The 24,155-nt window shown below is 42.7% G+C and overlaps 1 protein-coding gene across 4 annotated transcripts in view; it reads right to left on the reverse strand.

Annotated features, from left to right (window-relative positions):
- The window catches only part of NCOA5 (nuclear receptor coactivator 5), a 68,998-nt gene that overhangs the window by 39,165 nt on the left and 5,678 nt on the right, over window positions 1–24,155 (reverse strand). For all 4 annotated transcript variants that reach the window (XM_044090247.1, XM_044090244.1, XM_044090245.1 and 1 more), the window contains exons 2-5: window positions 17,707–17,773; window positions 9,749–10,093; window positions 8,958–9,079; window positions 5,242–5,368 (exon numbers count right to left, since the gene is read on the reverse strand). In XM_044090247.1, coding sequence (XP_043946182.1) covers window positions 5,242–5,368; window positions 8,958–9,079; window positions 9,749–10,093; window positions 17,707–17,765 — 653 coding nt within the window. In that variant the 5' untranslated portion in view covers window positions 17,766–17,773. The remainder of the gene's footprint in view (window positions 1–5,241; window positions 5,369–8,957; window positions 9,080–9,748; window positions 10,094–17,706; window positions 17,774–24,155) is intronic.

The following is a 24,155-nucleotide window of genomic DNA, read 5'->3' on the forward strand; positions in this document are numbered from 1 at the left end:
CCGACATAACAGATATTAAGAGAAAAACAGTAGGAGGCTTTGAGCAAATACCCTAACCAGGAGTTCCTAAAGTGCACTAGGAGTCCAGGCAGGAAGAAGGAGGGCAGGAAGTAATGAATGAATAAGGATCTCCAACACAGTAAGACATAACTTCTTTATCTGATGTAAATCTTTATTCATTCCTTACTGATAGGACCGAGTCCCAGCTACTAGAGTCCTGGGTGGCCCTAAGGAAGGATATTCGTGAGCACCACAGAACCAAAAGGTGCTCATCCCCTGGAGGCCAAATCCAATTTCTAATGAGAGAAAGGTATGAGGTCTTGTCCAAGTGGTTGCTGCACAGATATACACAGAGGCTCCGAAATGCAAAGCTACAGAAGTAGCCACTGAATCTAGTAGAATGAGCCGTTATTCTGGAAGTAAGGCTAGCTTATTCTGTTGGTAGATAAAGGTAATGACGTTTCTAAGCCAAGAGGACAGCCACTTTGGAAACAGGTTTACCTAGTCTGGGTCCTAAGGCCACAATCAGTTTTCCTGAAAGACCCAGCCCGGTCTAAACAACGAAGATGCCAACGCACATTAAGGGTGTGCAAAAGGTAATGCCTCTTGTTAGAATGGTAAGGGAAGAAAACCGGCAGGTCAATGGAAAAATCAGAAATTACCTTGGGCAAGAAAGAAGGCCAAGTACGAAGGGACACCCTAAGGTCGCGACACTCAAGGCCTGCAGCTCGGACTCTTCTTGCTCAAAGTAGAGTCTTCCATGACAAACTTTATATCACATGAATCAAAAGGCTAGAATGGAGGGCCTGTGAGATTGAAGCACCAAGATAAAGTCCCAGGGTTCTATGGGGGCTTAAGAATACTCCTTTCAAATCCATTATGAAAATTGTTGATAGCTGCTAAATGTACATGATTGTCGTTGCTGAGGCTCCTGCATGTAGAAGAGTCGTCCGATATTGTAGGATCTTTTGAACAGGCATAGAGAAAGGATCCGAGTTCTGATCTTTATCCCAAAGAGAACCTAGTCCATTTGCTAGAATAAACTTTCCTGGTGGAAGGTTTGTGCGACACCAGAAGAATTTCACGAACAGGAGAAGAGATATCAGGGAGCCTGGCAATCACTGGAAGTGGAGGAACCAAGCTGTGAGCTTGAGGAAAGACAGTAGACCTGGGGCCAATCATGAGTTAAAGCCCCCCCCACCCCCCGAGTGGGGATCATGGCAAAGTAGCTTCTGCATTTGTTGTTTAGGGAAGAAGCAAACAGATCACAGCAAGGCTTGCCCCAGCAACAGAAAATCCTATCTGCTATTACAGGATTGCGGGACCACTCGTGAGGCATAAGGATGTTCCTGCACAGATGTCCACAATAAGGTTGGAACTTGCCGGGAATGTGCATTGCTGTAAGAAAGTGGTTGGAAGCAATCGCCCAGTGCCAAATCCTCATGGCTTCCAGAAAGGTGGCAAGACCTGGTTCCGTCTTGCTTGTTGATATACCAGACGACAGACATGTTGTCCGACTGAACTGCAATGGTCCTCAGTTCCAGGACATTTATGTGCAAATTGGTCTCCATGGGGGACCAGGCGCCTTGGACAGTCTTTCCCTGCACTAACAGGGAAGTGTCTGTGGTCACCGTGGCCATGGGCTGGGGGAAACAGAACAGTAGAAACCAAAGATTTGATTGTGACTTCATCCACCATAGCAGTTCTTCCTAGCAAAGATTCGTAAGATGTTATCATGTGGTTGAGTTAAGATTGACCTTGTGCAGAAAGGAGCCACTATAGTATTCTCATGTGCAACCTCACCAGTGGTAATAGCCGCCGCCACCTCTGGGAGGTGGGAAAGCGTATGCATACAGCAGACAAGGTCCGTCTTTCTCACTTTGTGCTAGCGCGAGTCATATTTTGGGACCAAAAAGTGCAGATGTCAATAGGTGCGCTTACAAAAAGATTTAAAGGGGTCTACAAAATCACAACTGCATCCAAGCATTACTGCATGACCATGCGTGATGCGGTAGCTCGAGCTGCCGCCTCAGTGGTGTGAGAAACGCATAGAGGAGTTAGAGATGCATTCAAGGATAGCTAGCTGCAAGGTGACAGTGTCACGCACCTCGTCAGGCAGTACCCCTGCCAAAGAGGAAGACATTTTAGAGATTAGGTCTCTTTGGAGGCAAGTGAAGTGCGCCAGATAGTTCAGCGAAATGGCAAAGGTCACTGAAGTATAGGTCTGCCTTCCCTAGTCTGTCCATGGTCTGAGACCCATGTTCGGAGGATGGACAGTGGAACTATTCTCCCAGTTCCTTATTGGTGGCTGCCGCCACTACCATGGAATCAACAGTCAGCTTCTTGGACCAGTGGGGCTGGTCTTCAGGTGTGGATAAAATTTTGTCCGGGGCCTTCCAGGCACACTGCACAATCAACTTAACCAGCTCATCTGCAGGTGGGGTCACCCAGAAGTAGATGGCAGAGCACGGAAGGTCTGCTCGGACACAGATGCCTCAGAAGGGTTACAGGACTTCAGTCTCCTGCACTGCTTGAGGATTACGAAAATATCTCTGAATGAGACGTTGACCCTTCACTGCAATCGGCGCCTTCAGTGATAGATTCCTTAGGGGAATCAAGGTACTTCCTCTTGCACAGTTTCTTCCTGGGTGGCTCCCTAGTGGGATCTTCTGAGGACGACTCAATCCTCAAGTGAATCAAGGTGCTTCCTCTTGCAGTTTCTTCCGGCGTGGCTCCCCAGTGGACTCTTCCGAGGACAACTCTGGAGAAAGGGTTCCCTTTAAAGGGAGGTCTTGCGGCTCCCATGCCTGGGATCCCGAAGTAGGGAGTTGCATGCTGGGGGGGGTTCTGATGCCGATGTCATTGATGTTGACAGCCTGCGGAGGCAGGAACCCTTCTCCATCACCTGGAAAGCAGCCCACCCAAGGAGAGATGGGAGCCCGAAACAGAGGACAAACTCGGGAGCCCATCTCCAGGTGAGGAGCTCAGAGAACTGAAGCTGTCGGAACACTGGACAGACGACGCCAGCGAAAAAATAGGCGCCAGGCTAGGCACCAAGATGCCAACAGGCCAAACAGCTCAGAGAGCGCACCGGCTCCAATGCAGCAAGGGTGATCTGTGCAGCCAGGGAAAAATCCGCAGTCTGAGCAGAGACAGCATGCACCGGGGTGGAAACTTTGTACAGGGATCTCTGGGGACCCAGGTATAGGCCGGAGGAGGATAAACAGGAGAATATGATGCGAAGGATTCAGAGCCAAGGGGGACGGAAGGTCTAGCCAGAATCCCCTAGCTGCCAGAAGCTGGTCCACAACCCACACTACATCTAGTTCAGAAAGGCTCCTGGTGGATCTAAAGGAGGCTGCAGCAGAAGGAGAATATGGTCTTTCAAGAAAGGGGCTAAACCATTGCCCCAAAAAAGGGCCGCACGGGAGATAATCTGGTTCTAGGGAGATTATTAGACTTTAGGAGCAAAGGTCATAATTTGTGGAGCCGAAGAAGCTATCGACACCGTGGCCGGGGATGGTGCTGAAGCAGGTAAAGTCATGGAATCATATGTCGGAACCGAAATAGGAGTCAACATCACACACTGCACCGAGGGAGAAGACAGGGCCTGGTGCCGAAGAGGTCTGCTCCAAGGGTCTGCTCCAAGGGCGCCAGAGAAGCACGGAGTACAGACTGTTCCATAACCGACAGATGTAGGAAGCCAAATGACTTTTTCAGTCTTTTGAGGCAGTGAGACCTTCAACCCACCCAGATAGAGCCTCCGAAAAAGGCGTTTTAAGCTTTTTTATACGCTCTGCGAGTGTGAGATTACTAAAACTAGCTAGCACAAATGTCAGTCGGCTTTAATATGGTCCACAACAGTAAGCTTGAGTGCAGCCGTCCAAGTTGGGCATCTTACACCCACACGTCACACTTTTTAAACCCCTTCACTTTAACATAGTACAGGCAACAAAGGGGTATCCTAAAGGAAATAAAAAAAAGGGAGAGAATACCAATGATGGCATTTAAAAAATGCCACAAGTGGTAAAGAAAGGCCTACCCCAAAGAGGGACAGTATAAACTATGGTAGAAATTTAAGGGTAGGAAATAGGAGTAGGTTATAGGACATTGAGAAAAGGCTAAACTGACTAAAAAACAAGAAAGTTTGAAGAGAAACACCAAAAATCACAAAATTTTACTTAGCTTTGAGAGAGATGGCTAGGCACATCTGGCGAGGAACGTGGCAAACGAGATCCGGACTAACTATGACAGAGAACAAGTCCCATAAGTAAGGAATGAACAGATATTTACAACATCAGATCTATAAATTGACTAAAGGAAATAAAAGATCTGCACAATTAAGGTAAGATTTTTGACAAGTTCATAAAAGTAACTTGTCTTGCCTAACCACCCCCACCACAAACACATAATAACCTTAACGTTTCTCATTGAACGGGAACTAAAAGCATTGACAGGAACTGAATAAAGAGGGAATGAGAACAGGGCTGCATAAAGTAAACGGAAACCAGAAGTATGGCTTATAATTATGTAGTAAGTGAGTGGTGACAAATAGGTATCAGGGTTTTTTGGTCAGAATTTTACACTCTGGGATTGTCCCTAGGATGAGAATATCCATCAGCGGGAGGAGTGCAGGATGGATTCATCACTTAAGACAGGCATTTTTGATGCTTGTATACTGAATTTTACAGATGGCAAACTGTTCCAAGATGAATCAGTTGTCATTGACAAAATGCATCACAGGACCCCCTTCAGTGGGATACTAATCAGTTTTGTAAGTGACCAGATACATCACAGCAGACCTTCGTGACAAATGTGTTTACAAATGATCATGGGAAATGCTCAGACCCTTCTAACAGCTGTGGGATAGAAAAAGCATAAATACAAAATTTCTAGGAGTACTGTTAAGATGTAAAACTCTCCTGCTCCAAATACACAAAACAGTTCAAATCAAAAAACTTTTGTCTTTTCAAAGTATGAGATCAGCTACAGGCATTCCCTCTAAATTAAAGATAAATCCACAATTTTAAATTCAAAACAAAAGCCACCACAGAGCAATATGGAATGGCCAAAGAGCCACAGGCTGAAGATCTCTGGTGTAGTAAATTAATAAGCAAGGCTAACTTCTTGCTCACATTGCTGGGAATTTTTCAAGTCACCTTAATGGGCGTGCATGTGTTTGCTAAAGTAGCAGCACCACTAGATGCATCTGCGTATTGATCCTAAAGCTGAAATACCTACTTTGTCTGTTTGTTTACAACAATGACAGAGCAATCCACAGGCCTCTCATTATCATATCGCCTCTGAAGTTCCTCAAAATATTGACGGCACAGTTCCTCTCGGCGCCTCTCTTCACGTTTTAAGCGCTCTAAAAAAGGCAAACATTAAAATACAAGTGCTTTTAAAATGTGACTGTCTAGATCAGTACCTCTTCTGCACAGAGATATCAAGTGATCTAACCCCTCCCAAATACAAAGCCATTAACACATACCTTTTCAGTTCAGTAGTTGCTTGTATATTAAATACATATACACATTATATATATATATATATATATATATATATATATATATATATATATATATATATAGATATATATATATATATATATATATATATATACGTACATCTGTGTATAACTGTATGGATATAGATGTGTGCGTTTATACACATATATACACATATATATTTTTACACACACACACCTATAAATTTATACATCTATACATACTCATTTATACAACTACATATCTACACATTTATATAACTACATATCAACCTATATGAACATATATAATCTCTACATTTACAGATGTATCTATATAAAGTGGAAAAACCTCAAATCGCTTGTACACAGTACTGGCCACTCATCCAGCACATTTCTTGTGGCTTCTTGGTAGCCAACAGCTACCTGCTAGTCATAGTAAATGACTATTAACTTTGTACAGTGAAAAACATGAAGCAATTAGCACTAAAGTAACACTCGCTGTTAAAACTGTACTACCCAATAAACCAGTCATGGACTTACTAACATGTCAGACAGGGCCAATATGACATTTCCTTGAATTCAAGCTCTGACCAGTTCCAGCCTTGAACCCCTTCCTTGTCCATAATGTCCTGTTTCTCCCCGATAGACTGCAGTTTGCCACCTCTCGGAGAAATTGCATATAAATCTCCAGTAAATGCTTCTCTTATTTGCAAATTTTGTTGCAGTATTTAATATGTTGACCTGGTACATAGAATCTCTAATTATTCAGCTTATAGGAGTAGCTCTTCTATATACAAGACTGAGAGAACTGTGGCCTTGTGCCATCTCTTGCATTGCACCTCGTCAGCAGTGCTAGCTCGCTACAAGTTACTCTATACAGACATTTAGAGTGGAATTTAACTTGCTGGTAACACTACAACACAAGTTCTTAGGATTGTTTAGTGTAGTACAGAGTACACAGTTGTGTTGCAGTTTCTGGAGGAAACTGCTCCATGCCTCTTGCGATATCAGTGCTGCCTTTGGGCCCATGTCAGTACAGTTTTCTTACTTGCCGTTAGACAAATGTACCTGACAAACAGCCACATCACAAGGAGGCACTTCTGTATAAATCTGACTCAATATAAGGGAACACTTCCCTAAGTATGGGGGGGGGGCCACATACTCTGTGGGGCTAATTCAGTTTAGGACAAAAAGGCTCCACAATCAACATTTGACTTCAGTTTAACCTAGTTTTTCCCTTTTAAAGGTGAAAGACTAAGCATAAACCTTAACCTTCTCTAAAATGGACATCTCAGTATGTATCCTACAGAGGGGTTTTGTCCCACACGGTTTCTTAAAGGACAAAGTGACAACTGCATAGCAAAGGCAGATTAAGAAAAACTGTAGTGACCCAAATCAAAGTCATACAGCAAAATCGTGCTCAACAAATGAAGAAAAACTCCAGAACTTAATCTTGGTACAACCAACTTTTAAAGCACAGCTAAGTGGGATGCAGAGACAGATATCCTTAGGAAAAACGAGGGAGGAGATGGAATAAAACATAGCAGTGCAGATCCCGGGTAGCCTAGACACAAGCAATAAAAATAACTGAAGCTATCAATTACTACATTGAAGGGCACACACACTGATAACAGTAAAAATGGTTCAAGCTTAGATCAACATTATCTCATTCATGCACAGGAATGAAGATGTTAAATGTGCTGGTTTTGCAGAATGCAATGGCCAACAAGGCAAGATAGAATTCTTTGTTTTACACTTCCCCAGTTCAGTAAACTGCTCCTAGTGTCTGTATGGACACATTTTACCTGGGTACTGGCTAATTCTTCATCTTTCGGCTTTTCCCGATTAGGGGTCGCCACAGCGGATCTGTCCGCTCATAATTGGCAGTGGAGGTTTTACAGTGTCGAGTTGCCAGCCCGGCGCCCAACCTTCCACATAAGGCACACACACCCCTAGGGCCAACTAAACCCACACGACCACAGGGAGGACATGCAGACCCTGCCGAGAATCTAACCAGAGAACCTTTTTGCTGTGAGGTGGCAACGCTAACTGCTGCACCATCGTGGCTGCCCTCAGTACTGGCCAATTACACAAATTAAAAGCAGTACATGCAGAACACCTAACAGTCTGCATGACCGCTACCAAAGATCAGGATACTATAGTTGGCATTACACCAATCTCAAATACTGAAGTACAATCACTGAACGTTCATGAAAATCTAAAACGGCCCTAATAATCACCCATCTCAGAAACCAATTCTGTCCCCCAAGCTGCTTCATGAAATACACCCCTGCTATTAAGGCAGTGACTTGTTATATTAATATAAATGCCACTCTACATTTGTTCGCAGACCACACAAGCAGTCTGGAAACAGAATTCAGCCATACCCCAAGGCATTAAATTTTTGCTACAACATGAATTTAAAATTTTCAATATTGTCACTACAAGCTTTTAAATTATTCAATACTGTCACTATTTTAGGCCTGGCCCCTGCCTGAAATGAACCCTTAACATGTACAGTGAACTCAGGTAACTTAACTCATGCAACCAGCAAAAACAAAAAAGAAATACAGTACAATTTTCATGTGTTGCACTTTGCGCCCCCCCCCAACCCACACATTCCTTACATTTTCAGAGTTTTAGAATTTTAAATAGGAAGACAGGAATAGATTCCCCCTCTCCCCAACCTGAGAGCAACTCAAATCATAGTATAGGTACAGTATTAATCAGGCCTACTGTTAACAATAACTCAAGCAAACTACAGTTAACCCTCATATACTAATCCCCCACTGGTGCCGGTTAACAAGAGTTTACTGGACATGATAAAAATTGCTTTCAAACTGCACACAATGTAGAGGAACACAGACCTTAAAAATGAGAACAGCAGTAAAAGCAGAATTCAATTAACAGTCCTGCCACTTGAGGAACCAGGAAGAGAGTATTAATACGCTGCTTGCTCTCTTGCTGTGTGCACATGTCGAGGGTCACACAGCAGAACTGCGTTAGGCTGGGAGCACTAAGAGGGCACATTCAGGCAAGGCAAGGCAAGGCAATGACTGGGACACCCCCCCCCCCCCCCCCAGCAAGCGAACAGCCATAAGGTCAGTCCACTGCATGTTCCCTTACTGGCAGACACATAGGCCAGTATGAAGACTTAACACCCTCCATCCAAAGTGATGGCCTCTCCTGGCAAGCTTACCATTTGAGCGTGTGTGAGATCACAAATGGCAGACTGGAACGTAATCACAAATGGCAGACTGAAATGTAATCCTCAGTGTGGACAAACAGGCAGACTGCTATGCCTTATGAGTGACAATTGCGTGGCAGGAGGCACCCTATTGTGGCTCAAGTCTGCTCTGCTGCATGAACCACAGCAAAGCACTGCAAATTTCAACTTAATATTAATAAGCCATCTGTAAAGAACATTAAAAATTCAAGCCATTAGATTTAAAAAAAGCAAGCAACCAACCTTCCATATCTCGTGGAGCTCTGCTATCCCACGCCTCTCTGAATCTATCAAGTGGCTCATCTTTCTTCTTCATGAAGTCGTCCATTCGATACAGTCTGTCGAAAGCTGGGTCATCTCTACCTCTGAGATCAGAAAAGGCAAAATTACATGCATGTAAACATTAAGGTGTGCATGCGAGACAGCTACAAGACCATTCCAGCACTTATTTCACCTAAGCTTCAGTAGTCAAGACCGCCCCCCCCTCCTTCCTACCAAGAAACAATTGCATACCAGTTTTCTCCCACTCCTCCTAGCAGCAGCTTCTGCTCAACATCTAAACCTATTGTCAGTTTTTTTGCACATGGGGAGAAAGGGTGTTAATTCAGAGGATTTAATCTCACAGTATCAATACTAAAGATGTCCTACACACACATATACATACACACAACCCCTGGACGAATGATGGTCCAAAGTTACTTAACAGCTAACTACTCCCAACACAAAGGGCTCGCAATCAAACTAGAGCCCAAATATAAACTGATGTACAGCACAGAAAACTGAAGCAATGAGGGCTGGTTACTACTCAGGATTCATTCCCATTGTGAGCAACAACCTGCTTAGTGGAGATGTGCTATGGTAAGGTGCTCTACATGCATCTCTGCAAAGACTGATCTGTAGGGTAGTCCAATGAAATATAAACCTAACAGAATATGAAAAATCCTTATTAAAAAGGTCTACAGCACAGCCATGAGCAGCTCCAACTAAACAGCATAACTGTACCCAGTCAGCCAATCTTGTCATTTCCTTCTTACCTGACAGCAAGTGGATCCCTGGCATCACGAACATCCCGCAAATCTCTAGGCTCTCTGACATCCCTGAATCTATCAGCCAGGTGGTCCCTAGCTGGCTCACGACCAGCTGGATCCCTTATATCGCGGTCTCTGGCATCTCTCAGGTCTCTAGCATCTCTAGCATCTCTGAGATCTCTTGCATCTCTGGGTTCCCTTGCATCCCTTTGGTCCCGGGCATCTCTGGGATTTCTGCCATCTCTAGAATCTCTAGTTTCCCGAAGATCCCTGGAGTCCCTCCGAGGACTTCCTCTAATTGGCGAACGGTCACGTCTCAAGTCTCGTTCTTCCCCATATCCAAATCCATCTCTGCAGAAGCACAAACATGAAATAAAACAGACTTGCCAGAGACACTTTTGAACGTTAGCCACCACCTCAACCCACAGCATCAAAAAACATGCAAGTCAGCAGCAAATTCTCTAGATTTAGTGTTCAAAATTACTATCACTGTAAAAAAGTCCAGTCTCCCTGAACTACAATGGGCAACACTACATGCTAACAGCCTTCAGAGGTAAACTGTACATACACGGCAAAGGCTTATGCTTTCTTCAGATATTCTTTCATATGGCTGCCTGCATACTTGCAACCCCCCCCCCCCCCAAAGGCGAGATCTGCCATTATGAACAGCAACACCATATCCAAATCAATGGCAAGTGCATGCAAGTAAGAAAGCAATTAAGCACAAAGGAAACTTTAGCCTTCTTCATAACACTGAAAACCCTCAACTGTATTTGCCTCCAATAACCCACATTCCAAAATGCCCAACCTGCCTTTCTTCTCTCCAAACTGTCACTACAGTGCCTTACATAGCAAACCCATCAGGGGAAGGTTCTGCTTACCTTTGACATCTGTAGTGTCCCCCTACCACATCCCCATTTCTATGGGGACTTTCAGCACTATTTTTCTTAAGGCAGGCCCCTCTGAACTGCAAAAGTACTCAACTGTAGCCTGAAATGCGAGGGACTACCATACATAAACATGCCCCACAAGATTTTACTTGTAAACTCTCACCCTATTTGCACTTGTTTTAGGAGGGATATGGGGACATACCCCAAGAGACAGTTTTGAAAACTACAGACCAGAAAAATCTCCCCCCATGGTCTGTAAACGTTTCAGTTACAAAAATTGGTCTACTTATGTATTGGTAAGGTGACTTCAAAACAGAAATCAGCCAACTACAAAAAGGCTATGATTCAAAATTACACCCTGAACCCCTTGCCACTGTTTCAGTTTCAAAGTACAGCTACTGTGAATCAGAGCTGGTATCTTAAAGGAGAACTGCACCCAGAGACTCAAAATACATGTTTATTTAAATCAGTCAGGTGTTTCCTACAATTTAACACCACTTTGGGACTATTTACAGGTTTTTAGATATTTTTATACATAATTTGAGTCTGACCACATGGGGTCTGGCATCTTGAAGTAATTCAAATTTAGTCTGCCTCTAGGTTTCCTATAATTCATTGTTTGTCTCTAACTGCACCATGACTGCCACTTTTTCCTAAAGCTCCCATCACTGCACTGATTTTACAGGCATTCACTGTCATATTGTAGTCACCTCATTTATTGCCACTTGCACTTCACATGCTAACTTCACTTCTTGAATTGTAGTTAAAGGTATCTTCCCTTCCCATTTCACACCTACCTTCCCTACTTAAAGTGCAAAGAGTAATTTGACCGATTACCTGCATGTGACTGACAGCTCGTGACCCGACTAATGTACTGTTGTCACAGCCATTCCCCCCCTTACAGTGGGGCATTTGTTTGTTGCAATCCTCCTGCTGTCAAACTTAGATCTGAGCTCCATAACATTGGGAGAAATCACAGCTTTGCAAACCAAACTCCCAGTTTCTTTCCCTCCAGCTTGGTTAAACAGCTAACTGCTAGACTACAAGCATGACATTTCACATACTTGCATGACAGTACTCATTTTAAGTGGCAATTGAACATTAAGGTATCACATACTTCATGTAATCTTGTGTAGTGTCTTAACTGTGACAGACATTGCTTCCGATGTAAAAAGGATGCAATTAGTGTATGCATGGTAACTGCAAATGTATGCTCTTTGTTCATGAAGCTGTTACTGTACAGCTGCCTGCATTTCCTCACTGTACTTTGTCACATCGGTAGGGCTGTTCAGATAATTGAGATTACAGTTTGTCATTTAGATTAGAATAGAGTGGGCTGGGCAAAGTAGCTGGCATCACTATGTGGGAGGTTCACTGCCTCTTCTAAACAGCATGAAAATAAGACAGTGGTTACATCACTTTGTGGGAGTAAACGTCCTTGTAACTACAGCAAGAGTTCTGGCAGACGTGACATCAGCAATTAAGAGCCAGCTAGAGGTTTTTTCAACTGGGTTTTCAAACTGAAACAGTACAGAAAGGTAGGACTCCTACAAGGTAAAACAGCATGGATTACTTTTTAAAGCTGTGGTGATTACTTTCTGAACCAGGATCAAACAGGGACTAAAAGACAGCAGGTTGAGCAATCTGCGTTAATATCCCGTTCTTCCAATTTGCTGTAGCCATTTGGCATTGTGTATCCCTCTCACACTTGTTCTTACACAACTCCCCCTTAAGTGTCTTCACACTACTGGTTCTTTTCCTTGGCATTCTCCTACCTTTTCATTTTCTCTTACTTGTTCTTTTCCTAGCAAGACACATGGTTGCATTCATGTAGCAGTCGCTGGGTCTTTGCTGCCTCAGCAAACAAACATGTCCATGTTGAACCATTTCAAATATAAACCCAAGGACCAGCTAAAATTGCATCTTTGGAAAGCAGACATACGCTCCTCCCAAATCATAACCATCCCTTGCATTAGCATCAGAAGTGTTGCACAAAATGCACATATCAACTCCACTGTTATTTCACCATTACAGATACTGTCCCCTCTTTGCATTTATAGCTGGATATGCATTCTTTAAAACGTGTCTTTCCCTAACATACTACCAACTTCCTGTTAGTATCTACTACTATGCTTCCAACCTCAAGTCATCTGACTTCCTAACAGAGGACCAAAACAAAACTGCCATTTGAATACATTTAAAAACTTTCTTGATGTTCACTTCCCCCTCACTCTGTACCCCAGCCTCCTTATAACTTCTAATATACATTTGAGTGTATACTACACCCCCCCCCAAACTAACTGTCCCAAGTTAATCTGTTCTGATGTACGGGGTGGGGGCCCTTGAGCAAATAGGCTTTATGCCCTTCAATGTAACCACAAACTATTTGGTGTAGCTGGTCCAAACATCACTGATAAAAATTTAATAAAACAACAAAGCACAAACTCCTCCAATTCAGTTTAGCGCTTCTGAGTTCTGATGAAGCCCATACTTTTGCGGGTGAAAGCGCTAAACTGAATTGGAGTGGTTTTCACTTCTGTGCTTTGTTACTTTATTAAATTTTTATCAGTGATAGACCATTTAAGTTTTATTTTTTACGGTACTATTAGTGGAGTTCTATTGGCGTCTCAAGACCATGTAGCGTTTTGGTTCAGCTACTTCATCTATCTGGTTCTTTATGCCCTTCACTGCATTACATCAACTGGAGAGACCCCAAAAGTACCTCACCAAGAGGATTATGGGCTACAAACAGATGTCCTATGCAGCTAGACTAAAGAAACTCCAGCTCTACTCAGTTGCTTACCGCCTACTCAGAGGTGATCTATGCCTGACGTACAAAGCCATGTCAAACCCAGAATTAATGGACATGCTCCACCTCAAAAAATCCAAGTCCCTTAGAGCTACACGCTCCAGGGACCTAAACCTCAGCATAAAAATAAATAGGACATGCTGGAGGGACAGATTATTTCCCAAAGGCTCCCCTCACTCTGGAATAGAATCCCAATTCATGTTAGACATAGCCCCTCGCTGACCCTCATCAAGCGAAATTTGGACGCGTGGATGGGAAATCGCAAATTCACCCCTGGGATCTCTCCATGTCCCTGCTAGACAGAGGCACAGTAAACTAATCTTAAAAGGGCACCTTCTGTGACCTATTTTACAGAGGCACAGTAGGCTAATCTAATAGGGAGGCAGAAGCCAAATACACTCTGGCTAGGCTTATAAATGCCCTAGGGCAGATAGCCTAGTATCTACCTATGAACCTATCCCTGTAGCATCAGTCACTCGGATTAAAGCACATTTTATTTTAAGCAGAGTAGGATTAAAATGTTTAGAGGGAATGCCCTCTCCCACTTAAAATCACTGGCAGATACAAAGACCTAAGGAGGGTCATTCAACTGAGGGGGAAGCACCCATTGCATACCCTCACAAGTGGCACAGAGGGCAAATCTGGATTTAAAACTGATGGCAGACTGGAAACTTGTACTACAATCAGATGGTCACCTAGAAGGGAATGGAGATGGGGACATTCTGTTGCACCTTCTGCCACCTGCATCTGTCACCATGAAAGTTTACACCATTACATTGCAATACACAAGTAGACCTAGCAGCAATCAACTGTATCATTAGCTTTTATAAAACCATTAAAATCTTCTGGTACTCACCATAAACACTGATCTGCAACTTGCTCTTGCTGCAGGAGTGACAACACAAATTTCTGCCTCACTGTGAAGTTCCACTCACTGAAATTTTCCCAGGCTGCAGACACCCTCACACAAGACAAGGCAACTCTCCCCTCAAGAAAAGAGCTGCTTGTGAACATATTGCAGTACAGAAAGTCCTCCATGACAATGAGAAGGTATACTATCAGCAGAACTGAAAGACTGATGGCAATCTCGTTAAGTTTCATTAAGGAGGAAAAAATGGTTTGGCACAGACTCCCTAATACACATCTAGGTGAACAGCAGGCCAGTTAAAGATAGCATTCTGAGATGCATAGGATAGATGCTGCTAACAGCTATCTGCAATTACAAAGAAGCAAGCTTGAGAGCCAAAAACGAAGGAGGTATTCGAGTGAGAATGAAAATCCAGTTGTGCAAATAAAACTCTCCAACATGTAGAAATCCGCAGCAAACCAGGAATTTCATACCTGGGCACAGAGGTCAAGGTACTTACCATAATGACAACCCCTGTTCCCCCTTTTTTTCTTTTAAGATTTCCTGCTTACAGAGAAGAAATATGACAGAGAAGGGAAACTTCAGACCCATTACACCAGTTATTCACTCGACACCCGGGCAAGAATGAACAGGGGAATGCTTCCTTCCGACTGTGGGACCCAGAGGATGCTTACAACTCACTCAAGACACCTGCCAATTGTTAACCGTTTTGGAAAGAGGATGAAGGAAACAAAGCTGATAAGACTTGTGCAGAGTTAGAGAATGGCTCGTGAAACTAGACAAGAGTAGCAATGAATGTCCAGGCACAGGCAGTTGGTGTATACTGCCCCTTGAAACCATTTGTTCTAGTAGCAGGGCACAATACCCTTGCTATCTTCTAAGGCTTGCTACAGTCATTACTTTCTTTTAACGACCCTGAATGCCTTAACAGCAAATGGGCCTAGGACCAAACTGCCTTTCAGAGGAAAAAACGGCTAAACAATGGTCAAAACGGACGCCTTCTTCCCACTACAAAATGCAGCCTAAAGCAAATTTCTCTCACCCCCTTCTCACCACAAGGAAATACAAAACACATGCAACAGTGGTGCATCATAGAACAGTCAACGCCTTTGTTAGGCCTGTTAAAAGGCCAGACCTCGTATCTACCCTAGAAGTCAGTTACTTGTTCCCACACAGAATCATTCTGAAATGGCTTCAGTGTGGAATCCAGAAGTCTATAAACACATACAATATTCCCAGTGACAGAGGGGAACCAATTTCTGCCAAGTGACCAGGGAGAAAGCATTCTTTCAGAATACAACTGACATTCACAAATGTACTCAACTGCCAAAGAACACAATCACACAATGATCACAGAATTGCACAAAGAGGGAGTACCACATGTGTCTGTATACCCTAAAAAAGAACATTCTGCTGCATGTGGCAGAGCTAATTTGTTTTTATCACTGTAAGCTGTCTTTGGCCAGCAGGGCATTTTGTGCTGGCAACAAAAATGTCAGGTTGAAATTTGACACAAGAGGGGACCCCAGCTCAAAATGGACAAGTCTTTAGAGAGTTGAAAAATCCTCAACACCCCTGGAAACTGGGTGAAGGTTTGCTATAAATGAGGAATGACATGGCTGAACAAATTAAGGGTGCCAATATCCGTTTTGTCCTGACATGTACCCCAAATCACTAAAATACAAGTCAGTCCGTACAAACCACAACCCTAAATTCAATGTGACTAAGCACATATGGGGTTGTGGAGGCAATACATACCCTACTATGAAATGGAAAGACTGACACTAATCCTCCACCATCATTTTATTCTCACCTAAAAAAACTTACCCAATTTTACTGGATTCTATACTCCTTTTATTTCAATCCTTACACATTCAACACTTACTACAAAATCTCCAAGCACAAACTCGCTTTATTAGGCCAGCTAAGGGAATTAATGCAGTACTTGGTAGAATACCACACTCAAAAACAAGGTAGAAAAGTGAAACAAGGACTACAAACAAGTTCAGCAGCCTGGGAAAATTTGCCAAACAAGAACTGGCAGTGGAACAGGTCAGTCATGCAGAATTTACTACTCAATTATCAGCCCAGCTAGGTGACCTACACATAAAAATGAAACAAAACCCAACAAATGGAACAGAGGAGAAATGGGAGGAAAACCTCTATCAATGCCTAGACAGAATCATCAAAACTAACACTCCACCTATAGTGTAAAAGCACATACTTACCATACCTGAACAAGCACTTTAGCTGCAACCAGCCATGCACTCGAACCATAAACCTGCAAGAAGACAGTCTCAATCTTGATACAGTGATGTGCTTGAAATTAATGCCATGCTTATGCATTTAGGTCAATAATGACCTAAACTTGTTCCACTGTTTTAAGAGGATGAAATGCAAAGTCAGTGTGCCTCCTTTCCCTCGCTTGGGGCCATTTGTTTTTCCACGGCAAAACGCGCAGTGATGGGGGTGTGTTTTACAATAGGAATTTACTCTAAGCACAAAGTGCATTGTATTTTCTTGCAATGCCACCTTTAGCAGGGATTTTAAAGCACAATACTGCTGATGACTCACAAACCACTGTAATGGTGGCTAAGTAGGCAGCAGAGGCAACACTAACATTTCTGTACAACTCCCACCATTTTCAAGACAGTACCAGGCTGTTGGTAATGCAAAAATCCTAAAGTGCTAAATCAAGTAATGCTGGAAATGTAGCAGCAGTCCATATTGTATTTTGCATTATCAAGAAATCTTAGAGAGACACTGGTCCAACAGTTACAGCACTTTAGAGTAAAAGCGGCATCTCTAGCTCAGGGGACAGAACTGCACCATTTAAATGTGCAGAGACTGCTCAATGCCCTTAAAGACAGGACTACTCGCCAGCGTACACAGGCACAGAATTTCTTGCGCACTTAGAAAGACCTCTGTCCAAAAAACTGGAACTATATCAATACATCCCGAAACCCACAGTATGCCCAAAGCAGCATTGGACATAACACAGTAAAGCTGTGATGGCTTAGTGGTTAACTACGGAGAGTTTTTAGTTTTGAGTGCTGCACTGCAGCTCTTTAAAAGGCATGCAATTTGGTCTTGTATATGCCATCAACTAAACCAGATGCTCCACAGGCCCATTTGTACAACAGTCAGCTGTACATCAGATACAAGACTTACACCAATACCAGTTTGGATTGGCAACTTCACCCCAGCCCCATTTTACAGAAGAGGGTAGGAACCACCATCTAGAATTTTATAAATCAAGAAATAAAAGAGACAGACATACTTTATTTGCATGTTTCAATGTTTGTACAGAAACAAATACACATTACCAGACAGGCCAAAAGGAATAACGCCTTGATTTCTTGGTTGGAACATGTTGCACTTTTTCAAGGTACATTACCTTCGTAGGGGGCTGGACCTCTGTTGGGCCTTACTCAGATTTCTTCTGTCCGCTGCCATATTAATATCTGTAAAGAATAATCAACCCATCTGTTCAACACGATAGAAAAAAAGACAAGCTACATTAGAGAATTTAACAATACAAAAAATACACCTGGCCTTATGTTAAGTAAACGAGACAATTTGTCTTTTGTGAAAAGATAAAGCAAGTTTGCAGACATACCAGCACGCTTTCTCACGATGCCCATGAACTTCCAGATGTCACCTTTGTGGAGATTAATAATCCTTGCACTTCCCTTCATAAGGGTTACATGCTCTGCAACTGTTCCAACAGCACCCACCCTTCTCCAATAAGCTACAATCAAAACCTACTAGGACAAATGACAGCTGCCTTCAATACTGGTTTCCCCATGGCATACCATTAAGAGACTGCAGTTGGTAGGAAGCATTACAAATGCCTTACAAATGGGACAAATGTGAATACAATAGAATCTTACATGTTTATGTCATTCTACATAAATACCAAGAAATACAAAATAAGTGTTCCAGCCCACTAAAACGCTGAGAAATTCCCATCAACCACCATCCTACAACAAATACTGTACCCTCAAGAGTGTTAAGAAATGTATCCAACTATTCCTAAAGTTTAAGGAGAAGCACATGTAACAAATGAATCAGAACTGTCACATGTAATTTTGAAAACAGAACATTCTTTTGGCCCAGTATTCACACCATTCTCTCTATCCGGTAAAACCCAGCTTGCACAAACTCGCAAGAATTGGAAGCAAGCTTGTTTTAAAATACACCCTCCTTTCCAAAATAGGCTATTTTTCTGCATCTCTGCCCCAAACAACCTTCTCCACTCCAGACATACAGGTCCCCCCAACCTTACATCTGCTCCCATTGCACTTTTCCAACCCCCATTTATTCTGTGCAAGGAATTAACCCCAACCCCACCTCCATCTTGGGCACTAATGTCTAAATCTATTTTATCAAACCTCTTAGCTTAGCGCAGCAAACGCATATTTTCTGTCATTACTTTGTCTCTAACCATTTACCATTTTACTCTTTCACTCAAGACTTGCTTCTTGAGTTTGACAATGCCATGTACTCCACAGTCAGGGCCTTTTGTACTGTGCTTTCCTGTGAATGGATTTTCTAAATGCTGTAAATGTAACCCCTAAATTTGCTGCTCCTAAGTTAGAGACACCAGCTTATCAGGCCTTTTTCCACAGCACCACCAATGGGAACAGTCACTACCTAGCCAACTGGGTGATCTGTGCAGCTTACTTTGTTGCTGCTTAGCAACCTTAGAGCTTTGGAAATGCTTGTTCAGCACCCTTTACTACAGGGTAACTTTGTTAAACATCTGCGGTATCTCAAAACGCATTTGACTACCACCTCAAGAAGCAAAATCCTTTTGAAGAGGACTTAGATCTCCACACAATGTTCTGAGAGGCCATTTTATTAAAACCATGAAAAGGCTTCAGAAGACCAATCTGAAAATTCCTGAACAAGGACTAACCACTGTGGAAGCTTCTCAAGACAAGACAGTAGGAAAAACAGCAGAAGTAGGAAAGGAAGGCCACCACATCCAGTTCCCCACCAAGGCATCATAGAAGGTTACCAGGCTAATGGCCCTGGGGCCCTTACAAGCCTAGCCAAGAGTTTATTCCCTCAAGAAAAAACCTCAGTCAGCACCTGTTGCCCCCGCCAATGAGGGGAACGGTTGGAAACCTTGGGACAAGTTTATGATTTCTCATCTACTCAAGGTTCGCTTGAAGAGGGTCACTGATGTACTCTGATGATTTAGGCCTTTCAAGCAGGCAATGAGCAAGCAGTTGCACCTACAGATATGGAGTGTCTAGTAGGGCAGGATCTGAGATTGCCTTATAGGCAAGAGACAGATCATCTCTAAGCAACATATACGATACTAAGTAGAGTGATAATGATTTGAGACTATCCACATAGGACAGGTGTTGGGAGGCCATGGATTCTCTTTTGTGAGGTATTCTTGTGGCCTTTCCAGCTGGTGCAGGTACATATCAAACATGGCATTGTACTCAATAGCCTAATGAGGGAGAAGCAAAGAAAGATAATTATAATATAGTGAATTACATTTTATGCTTTAAACTAAAATCATAAAGGTGCAACGTTTTTCCAGAAAAGCTACCCTACAGTATATATTCTTTAGCTGTTTGTGTCTGATCCAGGGTTTTCAAAGATCGCAAGCGGAATTTAATCCTGCATGTTATCCTCCTACTGAGCATGAAACTGGAAGTAATCATCAAAATCTGAAAGTTTCTCAGAATAATATTCACTACAGTTTGCAAAAGCTTCCAATCCCATGAAAGGTCGCCAATTACCACTACAAGATACATCCTTCTGCCAACAGTTGTACTACCACATGGTTTCAACATTTTAAGAGCCACCCAGCCTCTGGATTCATACGACTCCTAAAAATCATCAGCACGCCATTCACTGGCGTATCTAACTAAAATGGCCTTACAGAATAACCAGATAAGCAGTTTTATTTGGGATTAAACAGGTGTGCAGGACCTCTTTCCTAAAAGCCATTCTAAACAGCAATATCAACCCACTCACATCAACTGAATCATGGGACCATTAGTTTCCAAAGCCCTGAAAATGAGGCATAGCCATGACCATAAAATTCAGACAAGCATCCAAACTAGAGTGAATTCTGGTCGGCCTTCCCAGCACAACTGCAGACAGAGACCAACAGCTTCCCAGGGATTCAAGAAAGGTCTTGTTCACAAAATGATCTCAACCTTTAAGGTTGAACAGTGCATTCTTTCCAAGACCTGCACTCTTCGACAAGCTAAACCAATGCTACACAGCATTTTCAAAGGCAGCGGACAACCCTTAGGACAAGGAATGTTATGCTTGACAGACTCTGGAAGAGGACAGTGTATTTGAACACAGTTAACTTCAAGTAACTGCCAAAGCCTCTGAAACTGACTCATCCACCCAATAGCATGAAAGCACGGGTAATTATGTGCCAAGTAGATGCATGCCAAAGTATGGCTGTGCAATTTGCTGCAATCCATGACCATCTTAAACAGGACCTCTTTCAATAACTGTCCCTGTTTTTGGAAGCACTTTATTCTACAATCAAAACAAAGAACCCCAACTAGTCTCACCACACCAATCATCAAAATTTATTAGAGTCCAAGGAAAACTTGCTAGGGTCTGTGGTATTAGCTTGGGTAGCTTTGTGGAACCTAGAAATTTCCATCTCCAAGTCTTGCCCACTTCCTGGGGGGACACGCAAATAAAAAAAAAGTCAGTTGACAAGCCGTAACTAGAGATCCATGTGCAAACCCCCCCCCCTATTCAAGCCAATGCCATGAACCTGTACCCGCATCAGTGTTCTGGATACCCCAGGGAGTACGGCCTACAAAAATATACACTGAATTCCAGTGTTTTCATAAAAAAGCAAGTGTAAGACATCCCCCAATAAAAGGCAAAAATTTTGTTTGGGATAGAAAACTGTGCATTATGACCTCACAAAAACAGTAAAGTATGTTACTTTTGCAACTAACATTTAAAAACTCAAAATATACCTGCTCTTGTAAGGTGCACCCTTTCTAAACTGGAAAGTAAACAGCAAAGTGACATCAAAAGTAACAGACTGTACAAGCTGTATGTGAGGGTATATTTGTGCAAACATTTTTGCCAGGACAAATCTGAAAACTACAGCATCAAACTGGGTAGATGGCCACATCATCACCACCCAAGGTGTCTTAGGTGAGATGCACAAATTACCCAGGCAACCTTAACTTTGAACTTTCCAAGCCGCAACTATTAGAAGCCAGTATCCGGTAAACCACCCACTAATGCTATATTCGGAAATCCTTCACTTGTCGTCATGCAACTGTACTTTAGACAGGAAAAAGTACTGGGTGTTCAAGGTAAAATCAAACTTGTACAGCACTAGATACAGGAAGCCGCTCACCCTCCCACTTAAGGTTGAAAGATGGCGCAGCCATGGCATTGACAAGGAATGAACTTGTGCCAAAAGGCTATTACTGGGGTGGAAGTTTCACTATTTTGGCAGTTATCCATTTTTCCTTCAATAGCACCTAGATGTAGTGATAACTAGGAAATGGGACACTAGGCATACTCCTCAATTTGTTTGAGAAAGGAAATGTTAACCTCACAGCAGTAAAGGTACACAATCCACTTCATTTTAACGCATTACTGGGTTACATATTTGTACTGCACCAACATCTCAGGTTGACATGTTGTAGGCATGGCTCACAGTGAAAAAGCAGGCTAGCATAACTTTACACAGAAAAATGCACCTACACACAGGAGATCAAAAACCAAAATGGCTGGGCATTCACCTCTTCCCAAAAATGGCATGAAGTGACAGTGACAAAGACCAGCACCAATATGATCTATACACAAAGGTAAATGGAGACTTCACAATCTTTCATGAACAGGCAAGACTTATTCTGACATCTATGCACAAGAGTTCAGACCAGTGATAAAAGGTTTCCGTAATGACCAAACCTGCATTTTGAAAAGTGAACAGAACATAAACATTAAAATAAGAGGCAAAGTTTTTCAGACATGAAGGGGTGTGTGCGGTAGTGCAAGTTTGAACAGTACACCAAGTAGTTCTTGGGCTCTGCAAACAATTCAACTAATCCTGAAAGCAATTAGAAGTACAAGGCAGAGATCCCAACACCCAACTTCATCATATGCTCATCCAACTTGACAATGGGTGCACTGAAAGCTCCAAGATAAGATTTTCAGTAGTGGCACAGTAAACAAAGTCATTCCCCTTTCCAGTACAATTAAAAGGACGGCACAAGGCAGAGATCCCAAACACCCAACTCACCACATGCTCATGCAACTTGACAAAGCGTGCACTGAAAGCTCCTTACAAGACAAGAAGTAAACATGGAAATCTATGTAAAGTCATTACTCTCTAAACTTAAACCTTGCTCCCCCCATCTGTCGACAAGCTACCCTCTTACTTCATGCGACTGCCTCTGAACCTCTTGCTATCCTGTATCCACCTTAATCAACCGATCCATTTCGGACTCCTATGTTCCCACTGTACGGAAGAATGCCTTTACTTTACCCATTCACAAAGGGGGCAACTCCTCAGACATATTGCCACTCTCAAAAATCCTAGAGAAATGCATTCGCAAAAAGGTAATGCATTGCCTTCACCTTCACCAGAAAAACCTTCTCAAACCCACAAAGCACGGTTTCCGTCCCAAGCATAGTACAACTACTGCACTCATATTCATCAACAGTCTCCCTAGCTAGTGTTATCTCACGCCTATTCCTTGACCTTTCTAAAGCCCCTGACACTGTCTTTCATCCACTCCTAGATAAAGGTTGACCAAACATACTCAAAACTCCTCTCACTAACATCACAGCAAAAGAGAGCACTATATACCCTACTAAACACACCAAATTGCTAGGAGTGGAAAAACTAAAAATTCACATATCCATGACCACAAAAAAGTTATAGAAATAAGCAACTTCTCACCAAAGCAGCAAAGATTTCAATAGCAAATTCCCACCTTATCTCCACAATACTTTATGCCTCTTCAATATATACCATCCTAAGGTAATGCGACCTAAACAAGCTAGAGATCTGCTACAACAAAATCCCTAAATTCGCCACAAGGGCATCCTACCATAGTCACCAGTCTCACACTTGCTGAACTGGGCTGACTTGAACTCCCTCACCTCCTTCAATGGCATCAACTCTCACTCACCCACAAACTAGTAAACCATCCACTAAATGTCCCATCCCTCCAGAATCTACTCCAACCCTCTCGCACCACCAGACCACTAAGATCCAGCAACAAAAATCACTTGCAGACCACTAAAGCCAATAACTCTGCTGGTGAAGCACTATTCTCTTGCACCATAGCAAAATTATGTAACTCCCTCCCACCCACAATTACCTCCATACCATCATGCACCCACTTCAAAACTTTACTAAAAGCGCACCTAAAAACATGCTGGCTATGCCCTTGCAACTACCATCACCCACCCAACCACTACTTTTTTTCCCACTCTACTAACCACCTTGATTATAGCAAGCTCAGATGCTCATAAGCCTATAACTTATTATACAGCAGGAACTTCTTATTGTACCATTTGTTAATGTCGGATATGTACTTCAAATAAAAATTCTAGTTGTCTACTGATGTACTATGTTCTTAATCCGTAAATATGTTGCAAGTAATTGCTATGTAAATCGCTATATAATTCAATGTAACTACTGTCAGTTTTTTTTTTTTTTAAACTGTGGAGCTTTTCTCCCCGGGCCTCTGCTGAAAATGGACCTACGTCCAGTCGGACACTCCGTCAACAAATATAAATAAGCTCACTAACTTACATTTCTCGCCCCCTACTAATCGCCTGGTTCTCCAGCCATCTCTACCTGCCAACAATCAG

Source organism: Protopterus annectens, chromosome 12.part0 (assembly GCF_019279795.1).
Source record: "Protopterus annectens isolate FY-2018-M chromosome 12.part0, PAN1.0, whole genome shotgun sequence".
Lineage (NCBI taxonomy): Eukaryota > Metazoa > Chordata > Ceratodontiformes > Protopteridae > Protopterus > Protopterus annectens.